The 15,508-nt window shown below is 52.3% G+C and overlaps 2 protein-coding genes across 3 annotated transcripts in view; both read left to right on the forward strand.

Annotated features, from left to right (window-relative positions):
• Positions 1-266: 266 nt before the first annotated feature.
• Positions 267-8,917, forward strand: FN3KRP (fructosamine 3 kinase related protein). 2 transcript variants are annotated; one of them, XM_077166308.1, is made up of 7 exons: positions 267-317; positions 1,012-1,150; positions 3,856-4,007; positions 4,355-4,446; positions 5,297-5,379; positions 7,344-7,466; positions 7,726-8,917. In XM_077166308.1, the coding sequence occupies exons 2-7, from the start codon at positions 1,139-1,141 to the stop codon at positions 8,062-8,064; spliced, it is 801 nt and encodes a 266-aa protein (XP_077022423.1). In that variant the 5' UTR covers positions 267-317; positions 1,012-1,138; the 3' UTR covers positions 8,065-8,917. The 2 variants fall into 2 exon arrangements, with proteins under 2 accessions (XP_077022423.1, XP_077022422.1); XM_077166307.1 differs by lacking the exon at positions 1,012-1,150 and having other exon boundaries at positions 281-478.
• A 2,005-nt stretch (positions 8,918-10,922) lies between these two features.
• The window catches only part of FN3K (fructosamine 3 kinase), a 38,756-nt gene continuing 34,170 nt past the window's right edge, over positions 10,923-15,508 (forward strand). Inside the window, exons 1-2 of the mRNA XM_077166309.1 lie at positions 10,923-11,325; positions 12,551-12,702. Of these exons, the coding sequence (XP_077022424.1) occupies positions 11,185-11,325; positions 12,551-12,702 (293 nt within the window). The 5' untranslated portion in view covers positions 10,923-11,184. The remainder of the gene's footprint in view (positions 11,326-12,550; positions 12,703-15,508) is intronic.

Here is a 15,508-nt window from a genome sequence, read left to right on the forward strand (position 1 = left end):
TCAGCACCTCACGGGCCATGGGGACAGCAGAGAAACGCCGGGAAAACAGAAAGTGCCATGGTCGGGGGGCGCTGCCCTCGGAGCTCCGCAGACTAGGACCCAGCGGGTCCAGAGGCCCCGCCCCGCCCAGGTGTGATGTAGCCCCGCCTCTTTCTCAGTCTGGGAGCTCGGCCCAGATCTGGGCCCGCCCCCTATCCTGACGTCACGCACACCCTCCCAATCCCCGCGCGCCTCGTCGGCCCCGCCCCTCCTCGACGTCATCACCCCTCGCCCATCAGCGCGCGTGTTCCAGCTCCCGACCGGCGTTTGGTCCTGAGGTGGGCGGGCCTCGGCGGTCATGGAGGCGCTGCTGCGGCGGGAGCTGGGCTACGGCTTCGTCAAGGCCGCGGGCCACTCGGGGGGCGGGTGCATCAGCCAGGGCCAGAGCTACGATACGGACCGAGGACGGGTGTTTGTGAAAGTGAACCCCAAGGCGGAGGTCAGGCCCGCCCCGGGCGCGGGGCGGAGGGTGTCCGGGGGCCGCGCGGCTCGACGTCCGGGTCCCGGTCTGAGTCCGGGTTGCAGGTCCCGGCCTGAGGCCTGCAGGGTTTCTAGAGTCCGCAGTCCGGTCCAGGGGTCCGGGGCTGGGGTCTGCAGGAGGCAGATGGCACCTGGCGACCCCCGACTTAACGTCAACGGAGCCGGCGCCGGGTTCTGCCCGGTGGGTGCAACTTGGAGGCAGCCGGAGGTTTGGTGGCTCGCGGGGCTCTGGCCTGAGGCCTCCGCCCTAGTTCTCCTCTCGGCTGCAGCGTTGACGGTGGACGCGGTGGGCATTTCTTCCTCGCGTTCCTTGTGGCAGCTACTTTGAGGAAGTCCATATATTTGGCGAATTTTGGACAAGGACCAGACAGTCCGGGCAACCTGTCGTGCAATGATTTAGCCCTGCGGAGATCAGAACTCTTTCTGAATTATGAAAAGTAATTTAACAATAACCCCCTCCCTCCCCCCGTCGCCCACTCATTCTATTTGTAGGTGAACTCATCCTCAAGGGCGCATAGGAAGTTGGAACCTCACTACTGACGTTGCCCTCTGGCGTTTGGCGTCTTTTTGCCGCCTTTAGTAGGGTCACTCCAGAACCTGTGAGCTGGAAGGCTTGGGAATGCTCCAGAAGGTACTGAGGAGGGTTGAGCAGGGTTAGGGCCTTTCCCACGGGACTGAAGGTGCGCACAGTGAATCGGATCTTCCTTGTCGCAAACCCTGCCTGTACTGGTACCCTATCCGTCTAATTCCTCCTCGCAGTTATTTTAATTTTTGTCTCCTAAATGAGTTCTTGCGCCTGTCGTGTGTACACGCGTCGGAAACGCTGCATTCTCCCTAGACCAGCCTTGGACTCTTTCTCTACAGATCAGCTACTTGTCATCCTGTACATTCCTTTTATGGAGTTTTGTCAGATATTCGTCTCTGAAGTTACCCTGCGTGAATTTTCCCAAACTGCCTGAGGATCGGTGCCCCTGCTTGCATTCTGTGTCAGGGCGGCTCCGTGGTTCTCTGGGGTGGAGTCCATCCTTTTCAGGTCTCCTTCACTAGCATTCGTAATAAGTGCAGGAGAAGCCAGTATTTTCCTTTGGCTAAAATAGAACCAGGCGGTGATGCTTCCTAAACGTTGTTCTTCTGCCATTGTTTTGAATTCTTTGTCACTGTTTTTTCCCTCATTGAAGTCCACTTTCTTTTTGCTACCCTTCCTCACGTAAGTTCCTTTCAGTTCTTTGGTAAGTAGTTCCAAACATGTCATGTATTTTTCTAGATTGCTTTGCAATATTCAGTATAAGTTACACAGGTGAAGTGGCTGGAGGACAAACATTTGCTGGGTTATATTGGAAATGAGACTATTTGTTATGCTTTGCCTGTTGGAGATAAGAACATCTTTTTCTAGACTTTTAAGGGAGGACTGTGGTAGCTTCTCTGTTTTCCTTCATACCCTTTACTGGAGTTGACCGAGTTCCCTCTTGAGTATTCATTCTTATCTGTACTTTGCATACTTGTATAATCAGTTTTCTCTCATGTTCTGCCTTTTTATTTTTGAGTTCTGGATCGTTTTCTGCACCACACCCCAACTGAAGCTTAATTTTATGTTGGTTCTGCTCTACCTTTAGTTAGTAACTCAGGACCACACAGTAAGAATTCTGGTATTCTTCATACCAGAATGCTATGAAGTGTAACAGGCCCAGTTGGGTGTCCTCTATCTTCCAAAGAGAATACTCTGAAAATTCTCCTTAGACATAGTTATCTTCCTTCTCAGTGACTTTAATTCTCTAAGATAGTAATAGCAATACGACTTATAAAGAGTTTGGACTGTATTACTTAAGCATTAGCTATTAACCCATTTAATCTTGTCAGTGAGCCTGTGAAATCAGTACTTGATGAGGAAAAGGAGGCCCGGAGAACTTAAGTAACATGACTGAGGTTACAGAGTTAGTAAGTACAAGAATAAATAGAAGAAAACTCACAGCAGCACTATTTGCAGTGGCTCCAGCCTGGAGTCCCTGTCAGTTGGCAGTAGATGAGATCCTGCTGGGACATGCACAAGTGCAGCTCCATGCAACAATGAGAACGGACTCTTACTGTCTGTGATCCGCACGGAGGGACCTCCAAGTACCATGTGGAGTGACAGGAGACAGACCTCAGGGGCCATGTGAATGTGCTTTACAGAATGACAAAGCTGGAAAACACACCTATGTGGTGATGCAGGTCAGGGTCGGGGCAACCCTTGTGGGATGGAGGATGGAGAGTGTCTGGGTGAAGGTAACATCCGGTTCCTTGATCTTGGTAGTAGTTACCCTAGATGCGTTGACTTTGTAAAAATTCATTGAGGTGAACACTTATGTGTGGTATACTTTTCTGTATATGTGCTAATGCATATTTTATTTAGAAGGGGGGGTATTTATTCTGGGAAGTTAGGGAAGATTGAGAAATTGAAGCTGATAATTAACTTGAAATCTGAAGGATGACTAGAAGGGAGCTGGCTTGGCAGAGGATGGGGAACTATAGTTCCAAGCAGTGGTGACAGGCTTTGTGAAGGCTTTGAGGCCAGAAGAGGCAGGGGATATTTGAGGGACCAAAGGAAGGCTTAAGACAGGAGCATAGAGAGAGTGTGTGTGTGTGTGTGTGTGTGTGTGTGTGTTTGTGTGTGTAGGCGTGGGGCTGGGGTAGTGACCCTAAATGAGTGGGAAGTTGGGGCCTGCAAGGAAAGTGAGGAAGGGCGCTAGCTTGGAGTATGTTCCAAGCTTGGATTTGCCTTTTCAAAGGAGCCCTGTTGTGTGGAGAACAGCAGGTGCTGGACACAGGGGGAGGATGGCCTTGGGGCCCAGGGCAGTGGTCTCTGGATGAGGGTGGAAATGGCAGAAGAAATGGAGATGGTTTTCAGTGACAATTGGAAGGTGGCCTAGAACTTGGTGGCCCACTTAAGTGAAAAGTGACCCTTGGTTCCTGGTGTGTGCTGCTGGACAAGAGGGCGGGTGGTATCTGAGGAGCCCGGGAAGCAGTGATTGTGGTTGAGAAGTTGTCTGAGGGCATTCAAAGAGATGATGTTTGGTGAAGCAGGAGTAACATACTTCTTTCTGGAGAGGCTTGGCTTCAACCAGGCCATAAAAATCAAGTCCCATGCTTCAAAGTATAAGTCTCTTGATTCCTGCACAGGTTCAGAACTCTGTGCAGCTCTGCCAGAACACCCCTCTGGAGAAGCCGCCCATGACTGTGGAGTCCTGGGTCAGGATAGCCTGGCTCTGAAGTCATAACACTTGAGGGAGATGTGTCTCCATAGAGCCCTTCCAGGAGTGGTCTTGCTCTCCCCACTGTTCCTCTCCGTTATTTCCGCAGGCCCGGAGGATGTTTGAAGGCGAGATGGCAAGTTTAACTGCCATCCTGAAGACAAACACAGTGAGAGTGCCCAAACCCATCAAGGTTCTGGACTCCCCCAGTGGCGGGAGTATGCTAGTGATGGAGCATGTGGACATGCGGTACCTGAGCAGGTGTGTCTCTGGGTGGGTCCTCTACATATGAAGCCCGTTGTATCTGGGGGTATGGCTTTGAGGGCTATTAAATGAGAACAGCTCAGCCCCATTCTGGTGTCTGCAGAATGAGTGGCACCTATTCTGCAAGCTAGAAACCCATGGGAAAGGAACGTCTTAAGGTGAGATGCCAGTCAGGGTCTGGCTGCTGCCTTGAATGAGGCTGGGGAAAGGCCAGCAAATCTCACTGCCCTTCCTTTTCCCTTGCTCACCGAAACGGATAGTATAACCTCAAAATGTTTAGCCTTCCAGGTAGGGTGCACTTGCCATTGTACTTGGTGAGGAGGTTGTTCTTTTTTGTTTCACAGTCACGCTGCAAAGCTTGGAGCCCAGCTGGCAGACCTACACTTGGAGAACAGGAAGCTTGGAGAGAGTCTCCGGAAGGAAGAGAGCACAGTGGGTATGGGCTCCCGTCTAGCATGTTCAGCCAGCCGGGGCAGGCAGGGGGTGACATGCAGCTGTGTGAGAAGCAGACCTGTGGCCAGGAGGATGCAGAAGCAAAGAAAAGTAACAAATCCGCAGTGTGCACACAGTGAATCAATTAGCATGATGTGTTACAGAGGTGTTTGAAATAGGGGAATGCTTGTTGGACTCCACACCCTATGGTGTTAGGGTTGCTTTCCCTCTTACTCCCTTGAAGAATGTGTTGTGGAAGTTTCTCTGGCTTTCTGTACAAAGAATGCCTTTGACTACAATGTCTTCTCTTCTAAAGAGCAGCCATTCTTGAGGCTCTGAATGGCAGCCCTCCTGGTTTGCTCTTTCTTGAGCTGTGTGTGGTGCTGGTTAAGGGAACCTCTGTATTTCTGTCTGTGTTGTGACTGTGAGCAAAGGAGCTGACATGCGAGACTCCAAGTGTGGACAGACGGCACTGCCAGGCTGTCCGTCCTGACCCTGCATGACCTCAGTCTTTTGGGATTTGCTTTGATGACATGGTGCTGCAAAGGATTTGAGACTGTTTCCAAGCATAGGAGTTTATTTTTCAAAGATGGAAGTGCTGAGCTGGCCACTGAAAAACACCCTTTCCTGGTTGGCCCTCCCGGGAAGCAGTTGGTGCCCTTTGATGTTTTTCTCTGTCAGAACAGGCTTCTGACCTTTGGGTTCTGAAGCTTAGTGGAAACCAGCTAGCCTTTGGGCGAGGAGAGGGGAGAAGAACGCACTCAGCCCGGCCTCAGTGTGAGGCTAGACTCCGTGAGCGGGAACCAGAGCCTCTGGCAAGGGGGCCACGTGACATCTTTTCTTTTGCTCCCAAGGCCAAGGAGGTGGGCAGGCGGAACGCGCCTTTGTGGATCAGTTTGGTTTTGATGTGGTGACCTGCTGTGGGTACCTCCCCCAGGTGAGTGCACCCAAGTGCTACCTCCGTATCACAGCCAGTTTAACTGCTAGTTGTGATGTGGGGGACACACACCCTCTCCGTCTTGGTGAAGCTCTGAAGTCTTCCTACCTGCTTGTTCCCTGATGAGTTTTGAGAGGCTGACACTAGGTTTACCTACTGTTTTGGTTTGTTAAAGCTGCCGGAATGAAATGGAGCAGCTTTTATAAAGGAAATTTATTAAGTTACAAATGTTCAGCTCTAAGGCCATGAAAATGTTCAAACCAAGGCAAGCAGGGATAGATACCTTGACTCAAGAAAGGTCCAGAACACCTCTGTCAGCTGGGAAGGCCTGCAGCTGGCTCCTGCTGGTCCTTTGGCTTCCGGTTCCAAATAACTTCCCTGGGGGCGTTTTCTTTCTTCCTCTCCAAATGTCTCTTTTGGCTCTGAAGCAACTGTTCTCCAAGTCCCTGAGCTTCCTCCAAAATGTCTCCCCTTTTAAAGTAAACGAATCAAGACTCACCTTCAATGGGCGGAGTGGCATCTCCATCTTATCAAAAGGGGGTGTGTTACATCTCCGTGGAAACAATCCATTCACAGTTTTCACCCTAAGCCATAGGTCTGCCCCCACAAAACTGGATCAGGAAAAAGACATAGCTTTTCTGGGGCACACGACAGCTTCAAACAGACACACCCACCTGGCGTGCCAGGTGGGCACAGGGAAGTGGAGAGGAAGAGCAGCAAGTCAGTACGCTAGATTTCAAGGGTGGCAAAAAGTAGAATTTTTTTTAAACTTTATTTTAAATATGTTAAAACATCAAAGACAACATGACAAAACGGGATTGTAACTTTGTTTTATGATTTTATGGTCATCACTCCTGGGAATTCCGGGGATGGTACTTGGTGCCAGCAGTGGAGTGTGTGGCAACGCAGCTCTGCTCTCAGGACAGGAGTGGGGCTGCTGCAAGACGGAGTGCTGGCAAATCCAGAAAACATTTAGGGTTTCCTGGTGGGAAAGCGAGTGTAGAAGACACTGCTCAGGTTTTGAAATGTGGTAGGAGGTTATCTGCTAAGACAGGGCTGCTCTGGGTTATTGGCGGTGGGCATCACTGAGGGGCACGTGAGGGGCTTCCAGCCTACCGCTCTCCTCCCTCTCCTGAACCCCCTGTGTGGGTGCATGTGTGTGTGTACGTGTAGATTTGCCCCTGTAGCTAGTCTACCCCTGCAAGTCTGCCTTACCGCCCTGCTGGGTAGTAAGCCTGTGGTCTGGCTGTGAGCTCTCAGTGGTCTTTTTGAAAGGGGCTCTGCAGTGGCTTTTCACATTATGGGTCCCTGGAGAAGGCAGTGCCGGCTGGATAGGAGGTAGCCTAGTGGGGTCATCTGTGGCCGAGTGGATGATCAGAGCCTTCCAGGCCAAGAAGGTGATTAACTCGGGTCTCCGGGCTTCAACGTGAGTATAAATAACAAGAAACTGTCTAGAGCTTTTCAGTTGTGGGAGCCACACAGTGGGCCCTGTTGTTCCCACTGGTGGTGTCCCTTCTCCCCACAATGCTTGGGACAGAATTCAGGGTCCTAGTGTGTCTGTGGGGCACTGTGCTGTGCGGCAGCTCCCCACTTCGGCCTCCTCTGGTACCTGGCCCCTGCTGTTTGCTGTAGCATCACCCCTAATGTCTCAGACCCATACCACTGCAGGTCGCCTCTGGCTGGGCAAGCCCTCCTGATTGGGATCTTCCTCAGCCCTTTCTGCCTGCCCTCTGCGACAGAACATTTTAAGTTCAAGCTGATACATCTGACACTTGTTGGAAAACATGGGTTACTGACAGGACATTTGGTTCCCCAGGACTGCCCTGTCCATGGAACATTTGAGGTCCCTCCTCTGCTTTTCTATGCTCTGGGGTCTGTAGCAGAGGAGGTGGCCCAGGATGCACTCAGCTATGCTGCTTTCTTTATTGGCTCTGGCCTGCCGAGCTCTGCTTTTCCCTGCGCAGGTGAATGACTGGCAGCAGGACTGGGTCATGTTCTATGCCCAGCAGCGCATCCAGCCGCAGATGGACATGGTAGAGAAAGCCTCTGGGGACAGGGAGGCCCGTGAGCTCTGGTCTGCTCTGCAGGTGAGTGGAGCCCTTGCCTGCCCAGGGCCAGCCCCGGGCCACGCCCACAGCCCTGATGCCGAGGTGGCCCTGATGCAGAGGCCACTCTGTCTGGCTCTGGATGGGGAACAGAGTGGAAGCAGCTGGCCCCGTCCCTGTCATGTCCCCAGCCCACTGCTTGAGCTGGGTGCATTTGTGCACATGAGGCCTCCAGGTTACTGTGGCGTAGCCTTTAGGAAACTTCAGCGGCTACTTTCTTACATCCCACCTCCTCTCTCAGTTAAAGATCCCTGAGCTTTTCCGTGGTCTGGAGATCATCCCTGCCTTACTCCATGGAGACCTCTGGGGAGGCAACGTAGCCGAGGATTCCTCTGGGCCCATCATTTTCGATCCAGCGTCCTTCTATGGCCACTCTGAGTACGAGCTGGCAATAGCTGGCATGTTTGGGGGCTTCAGCAGCTCCTTTTATTCTGCCTACCACAGCAAAATCCCCCAGGCTCCCGGATTTGAGAAGCGCCTTCAGCTGTATCAGCTGTTTCACTACTTGAACCACTGGAATCATTTTGGGTCTGGGTACAGAGGGTCTTCCCTAAACATCATGAGGAATCTCATCAAGTAAGCTGGCTCTCCTCTGGGGAGTTGGCCTCTCTGAGGAGTGGGCTCGGGGTGGGGTGGGGTAGATGCCTCCAATCCTAGCTAGATTCCAGTGGTTGGGAGCCTCCGTGTCCTTTGCGCCCTCATCACTAACTCTTGCCTGCTCTTTCATATGGCTGGAATAGCTCAGTCAACTCAGTAGCTTATTTTCAAGCCTTGTAAAGTCATATCTCCGAAAAAGTTTTGTTATCTTAGACTTGTCCATTTTGTTAGATTTCATGGCTAGATAAACCACACTAGGAATGTGGTATGAACAGAGGGGTCCATGAGACCCAGGCAGCGTTGAGCCTTGCTGGCTGCCTCGGAGGTAAAGACGTGATGGGGATGTGTGTGGCCTTGGGGGCACGTGGAAGGGGCAGCTGCCCACCACTGCTCCCCAATGCTACCCACGGTCCTCCCTACACTTGGGCCAGCAGTGTGTCGAGCTGTTGATGGTGCTGCTGCTCGGGTTTCCTTTGATGGATATGATTTCAGTCTGGGCATTAAACCACCTCACTTCTAGAAGCTTCTTATAAGGACCAATTCCACAACTGACATTCCTCAGCTCTGAGGATTACCTCGGGAGGCTGCTGCAGGCTGAACAGGCCTGCAGATTGTGATGGGTGGGGGTGGGGGGCTGGGTCCATTGGACGGGGGCTCTGGGCCCTACCGCGTGGCAGGTTTTCTACGGTTTGATGTGTTCTGCTGCGGTGAGGAGCGAGAGCTCACCTGAAGAGTCCCTTGTTCAGCATGGAAGCTATGGAATTGACATCAGGAGGCACTGATGCTAAGAAATAAATGCTTTTGCATAGAAATTTGAATAAACTTTTGTGGATCCAGTGATGTGTGAGACTATTTCCCTCATTTACATTTTAATTCAGTATTTATCTTAGTTGTTTGCCAGGAAACCTTTGCCATTTTTTTTGTCACAATAAATTGATACAACTATTGTTTCTTAAAAGTGCAGTTTTTATCTAGTCTTTTGTTCAAATAAAAGTCTGGCACAGGGCTCCAGAAGAAGGGCAGGGTGGCCCAGGGACTACCTGTAGTTTTAACTGCTGCTCTCACAGTGTGAAGTTTGGTGAGCACTAGCGGGAGAAGGAAGGGAACTGGAGAGTTAGCTTTGGGGTCCACCTAATGGGGCGGGCTCACACCTGCAAGCAGTGCTTGCAGGCCTCGTGCCCTCCCTCCCGTGGGCTAAAGTGGATGGGTACGATTTCCTCTGGTTTGCTGGTTTCTGTCACAGGTGAGGGCCCCTCAGTGGAATTCCAAACAGAAATTGTACGCCTTTAGTATTCAAAGGATTGTGATTTCTTTTAACCGCTTGTGGTTGTCAGTTTCAAACCTAGTAATCCCAGGACTCTCAGTTGCCAGGATTTTAATTTGTTTACTCTGGCCCTGGAGAACCCGATGGCTGCTTCTGAGGAAGAAGATCACCCTGAATGGTTTTGCTTTAAGGGAATATGCTGTTCTTTTATTTCCCATTTCATCAACGAGACCTCGGCTGGTTTCCAGGGTGGTTTTAATTTGGCTGCTGCTGGACCTCAGGTCTTCATAACAGGTGTTTATTCTGCAGCTGGAGCTGTTTGGGAAATGCAGCTCCAGTGCCTCCCCCTCCTCTGTGGTTAATCAAGTGGGAGCCTAACAGTCAGTGGGCAGAGGGACGTGGATGGGCTTGTCACTTAAGCCTCACTCTGATGTGACTGATGTCCCATGAGCCGTGACTCGGCGCAGGCTGCGAGAGCCAGTGGCGCCATGACAGGAGGGCGCTGGCTGTCGGTGACTTAGCTCCAACCCCTCCCGGCTCTGGAGCACCTTCCAGCAGTTGCTGGAGTGTTAGAGAAGATGGTGCAAGGACAAGCACCCCAACTCTGGGCAAGAGGCCTCAGAGTCCTGCATAGCCGGGCATGTGGTTGTGTGTGGTGAAGCATAAAACACGCCAGTCCACCAGAGGGAGGAGGAAATGCACTACAGACGCCATTCTAATACAGTGTCTTAGGAAGAGGCAGCCAATGAGTACACGGACAAAACTAGAAATGTAGGGGAGAAAGTGTACAGGGTGGCGGGAATTCCTATTAGAAGTCCTGGGTATCTGACTAAACATTCATCCAGCGACTTTCTCTCTTCCTGTCTCAGCCATTTAGCAAAAACAGCCTGCCTCACCAGCCTGGCGGGGCAATTCCCATGGCGTTTTGAGGTGTGCAAAAGAAACTAGGGGCTGAAGGAACCCCGTCACAGAGTGGGGAGCAGGAGGCAATGGTACCTGGGATCCTGGCTGGCCTGTGGTTGGAAAACCCCTTTAAGCTGTGAGTGAGTGTCTGGAGCCTTCAGGCAGCTGGGCTTGTGCTTCCAGGGCAGCTCCTATCTTCTGCCATTCCAGGCGCCCTGGCTGCACGCCCAGCACCAGTCCTGGGTATCACTGTGGCTGTGATGTGGTTAGCTGCGCCCAGCCCTGTCTGCACAGTGGGGCGACTTATGCCCACAGGCCCTAGAGGTTCAAGGAACACCTGTGCCTTCCATCCCTCTAAGTTGCAGGTCAGGGACCGGGAGGGCTGGCTGGGTCCACAGGTCCTGGTGGGTCTGTCCCACACGTGTTGATCATGTGGTCTAGGGCGCCCCCCCCACCCCATTTCTCCGCACCCTTTCCATCTTGCAGAAGGCCCATGGCAGGGAGGGGTGGGGGTGGGGGGGTGGGTCATGCTCCCTCCCTGTTCCCCACTATGTGTTGGACTGGGGACTGGAGTCTGGCTGGACTGAGGCCGCCCCTGCCAGGCATGCGGACCCCACTCCGCCACCCTGGAGGAGGGCGTGGCCGGGCCGCAATCGCCCCCACCTCCTACACCCAACCCTGCGCCGCTCCCCACCCAGGGAGCGGGGAGCTCGCCGCCCGGTAGAGATCGCGCCATCTCCCGCATCCCTCCCCACCCCTAGAGCCGGGAGTGCAGGCGCCGGGCTCCGACCGCCGGCACAGGCCCGAGCCGACCGCGGCGGGGCAGCAAGGGCGCGCGGACCTCGGATCGAGGGAGCGGGAGGGCGCTTGGCCCGCAGCTCCACTTCGCATGCAGGCCGCGCCCTCCCGGCTGCGCAGATCGTCGCCCCAGGCGCCATGGAGCAGCTGCTGCGCGCTGAGCTGCGGACCGCCACCCTGCGCGCCTTCGGGAGCCCTGGGGCAGGGTGCATCAGCGAGGGCCGCGCCTATGACACGGACGCGGGGCCTGTGTTCGTCAAGGTCAACCACAGGACTCAGGTGCTGCCCGCCCTGGGGTTAGAGCTGGGCCGGGGCGTAGGCTGTGTGTGTGTGTGTGTGTGTGTGTGTGTGTGTGTGTGTGTGTGTGTGTGTGTGTGTGTGTGTGTGTGCGTGTGCGCGCGCGTGTGCGCGTGCAGGGGTCCCGGAGGTAGAGAGGGAGGAAAGGTGGAAGGGGGTGCGGCGTGGAGGGGGATGGAGAGAGAATGGAGAAGAGAGAGGGTAGAGAGGAGGGGAGGGGGTAGAGAAGGAAAGGGGTAGGGTGGAGGGAGGTGGAGAGGGAATAGAGGAGGGGGAGGGGGTGTAAGGGGGTAGAGGAGAGGGGCTGAGGGAGGGGGAGGAGAGTGGGGGGTGTAGAGAGGGTGGAGAGGATGGGGCGAGAGGGGAGTGTGGGGGGGGTGAGGCGTGAGGGGGGAGAGGAGGGGAGGGGAGGTGGAGAGGGCTGCAGTGGGTGGAGGGGGGTGGAGAGAGTTAGGGGTGGGGTGAGGGTGGAGAGGGCCTCCCGGGCTGGGCGGGGTTCATGCAGGTTGAGGGAGCCTCAAACCCTGTCTGGTAGTCCGAAGTTTGTCTCGGCTGCAGGACCAATTTGCTGCCTTTTGCCTCCAGGCCCACGGCTTTGGGTTGCCTCTGCCCCTTCCTGCCCCTCAGCGCAGGTCCCTTCTGAGACTCTCTCTTCCTTCAGGCTGCGGTGTTTTAGGACCCGCTTGTTCTAAAACCCTTTGTTGCTTCAAAGGGCCCTATTTAATGGTGGGAAATGGTGATGGTGACACAGAAAGCCGAGGCAGCTGGGGAAGCTCTGCGCTCTGCCCTCGGGGGTAGCTGGGGACGTGTGGGAACCTCTGCCCAGGACCCACTGCCCTCTGCGCCCTGGGAACCCTTTCCACTGGGTGGGACTGCTTGGGCTTGGGAGACTCTCGGTTGCGGCAGGATATTTCCGCTGCCCCTGCCCGCCAACCCTCTGAAGTCCCAAGCCTGGTCTCCCCCGCGCTGCGCGGGGCCTCCGGATCCTTTTCCTGCCTCCTCCCGCAAGCCCTGGGGCTCTGGAGCAGACCAAGTGCAGAAACCAAAGCCTCCTGGGATGGTGGGGCCTAGGCCGGGACGCAGCCGGTGCACGGTCTACACCGGCCCTGGACCTTCCGGGCCCGGCGCACAGCGGGGCTCAGTGTGGGCCCGGCCGGATCGGCCCCTGGTGGGCACTGGGGGCCGGGATGACGCGCCGCCCCCGCAGGCCCGGCAGATGTTTGCTGGGGAGATGGCGAGCCTGGAGGCCCTGCGGGGCAGCGGCCTGGTGCGGGCGCCCCGGCCCCTCAAGATCCTCGACCTCCCGGGAGGCGGGGCCGCCTTCGTGATGGAGTACCTGAAGATGCGGGGCCTGAGCAGGTGTGTGCCCGGTGGGTTAGGGTTGGGAGCGCCAGGGACAAGGTGGGGGAGGGGGAGGGAAGGGGAGAGTGAGCGCGTAGCCGTCGCCAGAGGAAAGGCCAATAAGAATCCCAGCTTGCAATTTTTTTCAATTCATTTTTATTGTGAAAACATGTGCATAATGGTTTGCGTTTTTACCGTTTCTGAGTGCACACCTGTGTGGCGTTGATTGCAGCTGCCATGCTGTGCAACCCTCCCGCCGCTCACCACCCACGGTGTGCCATGACCAAAGCAGAGCGAGTATCGGGGAAGCAGCCCCCCTCAGCTCCCCCACCCCTCAGTCTCATCTCCTCTCTGTCCCCGAGGACTTGCCTAGGCTGCATATTCCATAGAGGTGGAGCCAGACACAGTTTGTCCCCTCGCGTGTGAACCTCCTTTCTTTAGCCCTTGGCATGGGAGCACATTCTGTGTGTCCATGACCACTGGGCAGGTTGTGCAGGTGGCTCCGGGGCGCAGCTGGGCTGTAATTGCCCCGCCACATGCTGGTCCTGTTTAATTTTCTTAGGACCCATCAGACTATTTGCCACAGCGGCTGCACCATTTTATGTCCCAACTAGCAAAGAATAGACTTCACAGTTATTTTCCTTTTTTTTTTTTTTTTTCGCGTGGGCAGGCACCGGGAATCTAACCCAGGTCTCTGGCATGACAGGCGAGAACTCTGCCACTGCACTACCATTGCCCCCCCTCCTTTTTTTTTTTTTTTTTTTTGGCAATAACACCCATTCTCCTAGCTGTGAAGTGATGTCTTGTGTTTACTTTGTTTTTTTTTGGGTGCACGGTCTGAGAATTGCACCCGGGTCTCCCTCCTGGAAGGCGAGCATTCTACCACTGAACCACCCATGCACTCTTGCCATGTGGTTTTTTTTTTTTTTTTTTTTTTTTTTTTTAAAGGAAAGACAGAGAGAAGGAAGGAAGGATAGAAGGAAGGAAGGAAGGAAGAAAGGGAAACATCTTTAAACATTTTCTTGTTTTATTGTATTCCGTTTCTTTGTTTTTGTTACATGGGCTGGGGCCGGGAATCGAACCGAGGTCCTCCGGCATAGCAGGCAAGCACTTTGCCCGCTGAGCCACCGCGGCCCGCCCTGCCATGTGGTTTTAATTTGTATTTCCCTAATGGTTAATAATGTTGAACATTTTTTTAGTTGCTTATTGGCCATTTGTATATCTTCTTTTGAGAAATATCTATCCAAGTCATTTGCCCATTTCTCAATTGGATTGATAGCTTTTTGTTGTTATTTATTTTCTAATTAAAAAAGCCATGCATACTTATTGTTTAAAATGGAAAATGCAAGTTTGTGTAAAAGATATAAAACACCCACAGTTCTACCCACAAATTAAGAGGACCATTAGCATTTTGCTCCATTATTACCACCCCAATCTTTCTCCTGTATGTGATGTATATTTGTTTCTTAAAAACTTGGTGGCTGGTTTTTCACTTAATGTTACTTTTTGAGAATGAACTCCTAAATCCCCAGTTCATCCCATGACTTCTATCAAAGACACCCACCAGCCACCTCTTGGTTTTACACCATTTTGTCCTTTCGAAATGTCATTGCCTGGAGTCCGTTCTTTTTAAAGAATGGAAAGTGTTTTTTATTGGGGAGTATTTTTAATATTTTTATAAGCAAAACAACATACAAACACAAACATTCTTAACATACAAACATTCCATACATGGTATACAATCTATGGCTCCCGATATCATCACATAGTTGTATATTCATCACCATGATCATTTTTTAGAACATTTGCATCACTCCAGAAAAAGAAATAAAAAGAAAAAAGAAAAAACTCATACATACCGTACCCCTTACCCCTCTCTCTCGTTGACCACTAGTATTTCCATCTACCCAATATATTCTAACCTTTGTTCTCCCTATTAGTTGTTTGTTTTTCATTCCTATTTTTTACTCATCTGTCCATACCCTAGATAAAGGGAACATTAGACACAAGGTTTTCACAATCACAGAGTCACATTGTAAACGTTATATCTTTATACGATCATCTTCCAGAAACAAGGCTACCGGAGAACTGCTCTACAGTTTCAGGTACTTCCCTTTAGCCGCCGTCAAATACACCATAAACTGAAAAGGAATATCTATATAATGCATAAGAATAACCTCCAGGATAACCTCTCGACTCTCAGCCACTGATACTTTATTTTGTCTCATTTCTCTCTTCCCCCTTTTGATTGAGAAGATTTTCTCAATCCCTTGATGCTGATTCCCAGCTCATTCTAGGCTTTCCGTCCCACATTGCCAGGGAGGTTTACACTCCTGGAAGTCATGCCCCATGTACAGAGGGAGAGAGCAGTGAGTTTGCTTGTCGTGTTGGCTGGGAGAGAGAGGCCGCATCTGAGCAACAAAACAGGTTCTCTGGGGGTGACTCTTGGGCCTAATTTTAAGTAGGCTTAGCCTATCCTTTGCGGGGATAAGTTTCATAGGAACTATTGATTTGGTTGTCCCCACTGCTTGTGAGAAAATCAGGAATTCTCCAAATGGGGAAGATGAATTTTCCCTTCTCACCATTCCCCCAAGGGGACTTTGCAAATACTTCTTTATTCACTGTTCAAGTCACTCTGGGATTTATTGGGGCACCACTCTGGACAAACCTACAAAATCTCATGCCCTATTCAAGGTTCCATGTATTTATGGTGTTCAAATAAACTGTCTGTATAAGTTAAATTAGGAAATGCACTAGTCAAAATATAAATTTTATACCAAATAAACATTTTTTGCTTTAGTTTCTCACAGAAGTTGAAGTTTTA

Source organism: Tamandua tetradactyla, chromosome 6 (genome assembly GCF_023851605.1).
Source record: "Tamandua tetradactyla isolate mTamTet1 chromosome 6, mTamTet1.pri, whole genome shotgun sequence".
NCBI classification, from domain to species: domain Eukaryota; kingdom Metazoa; phylum Chordata; class Mammalia; order Pilosa; family Myrmecophagidae; genus Tamandua; species Tamandua tetradactyla.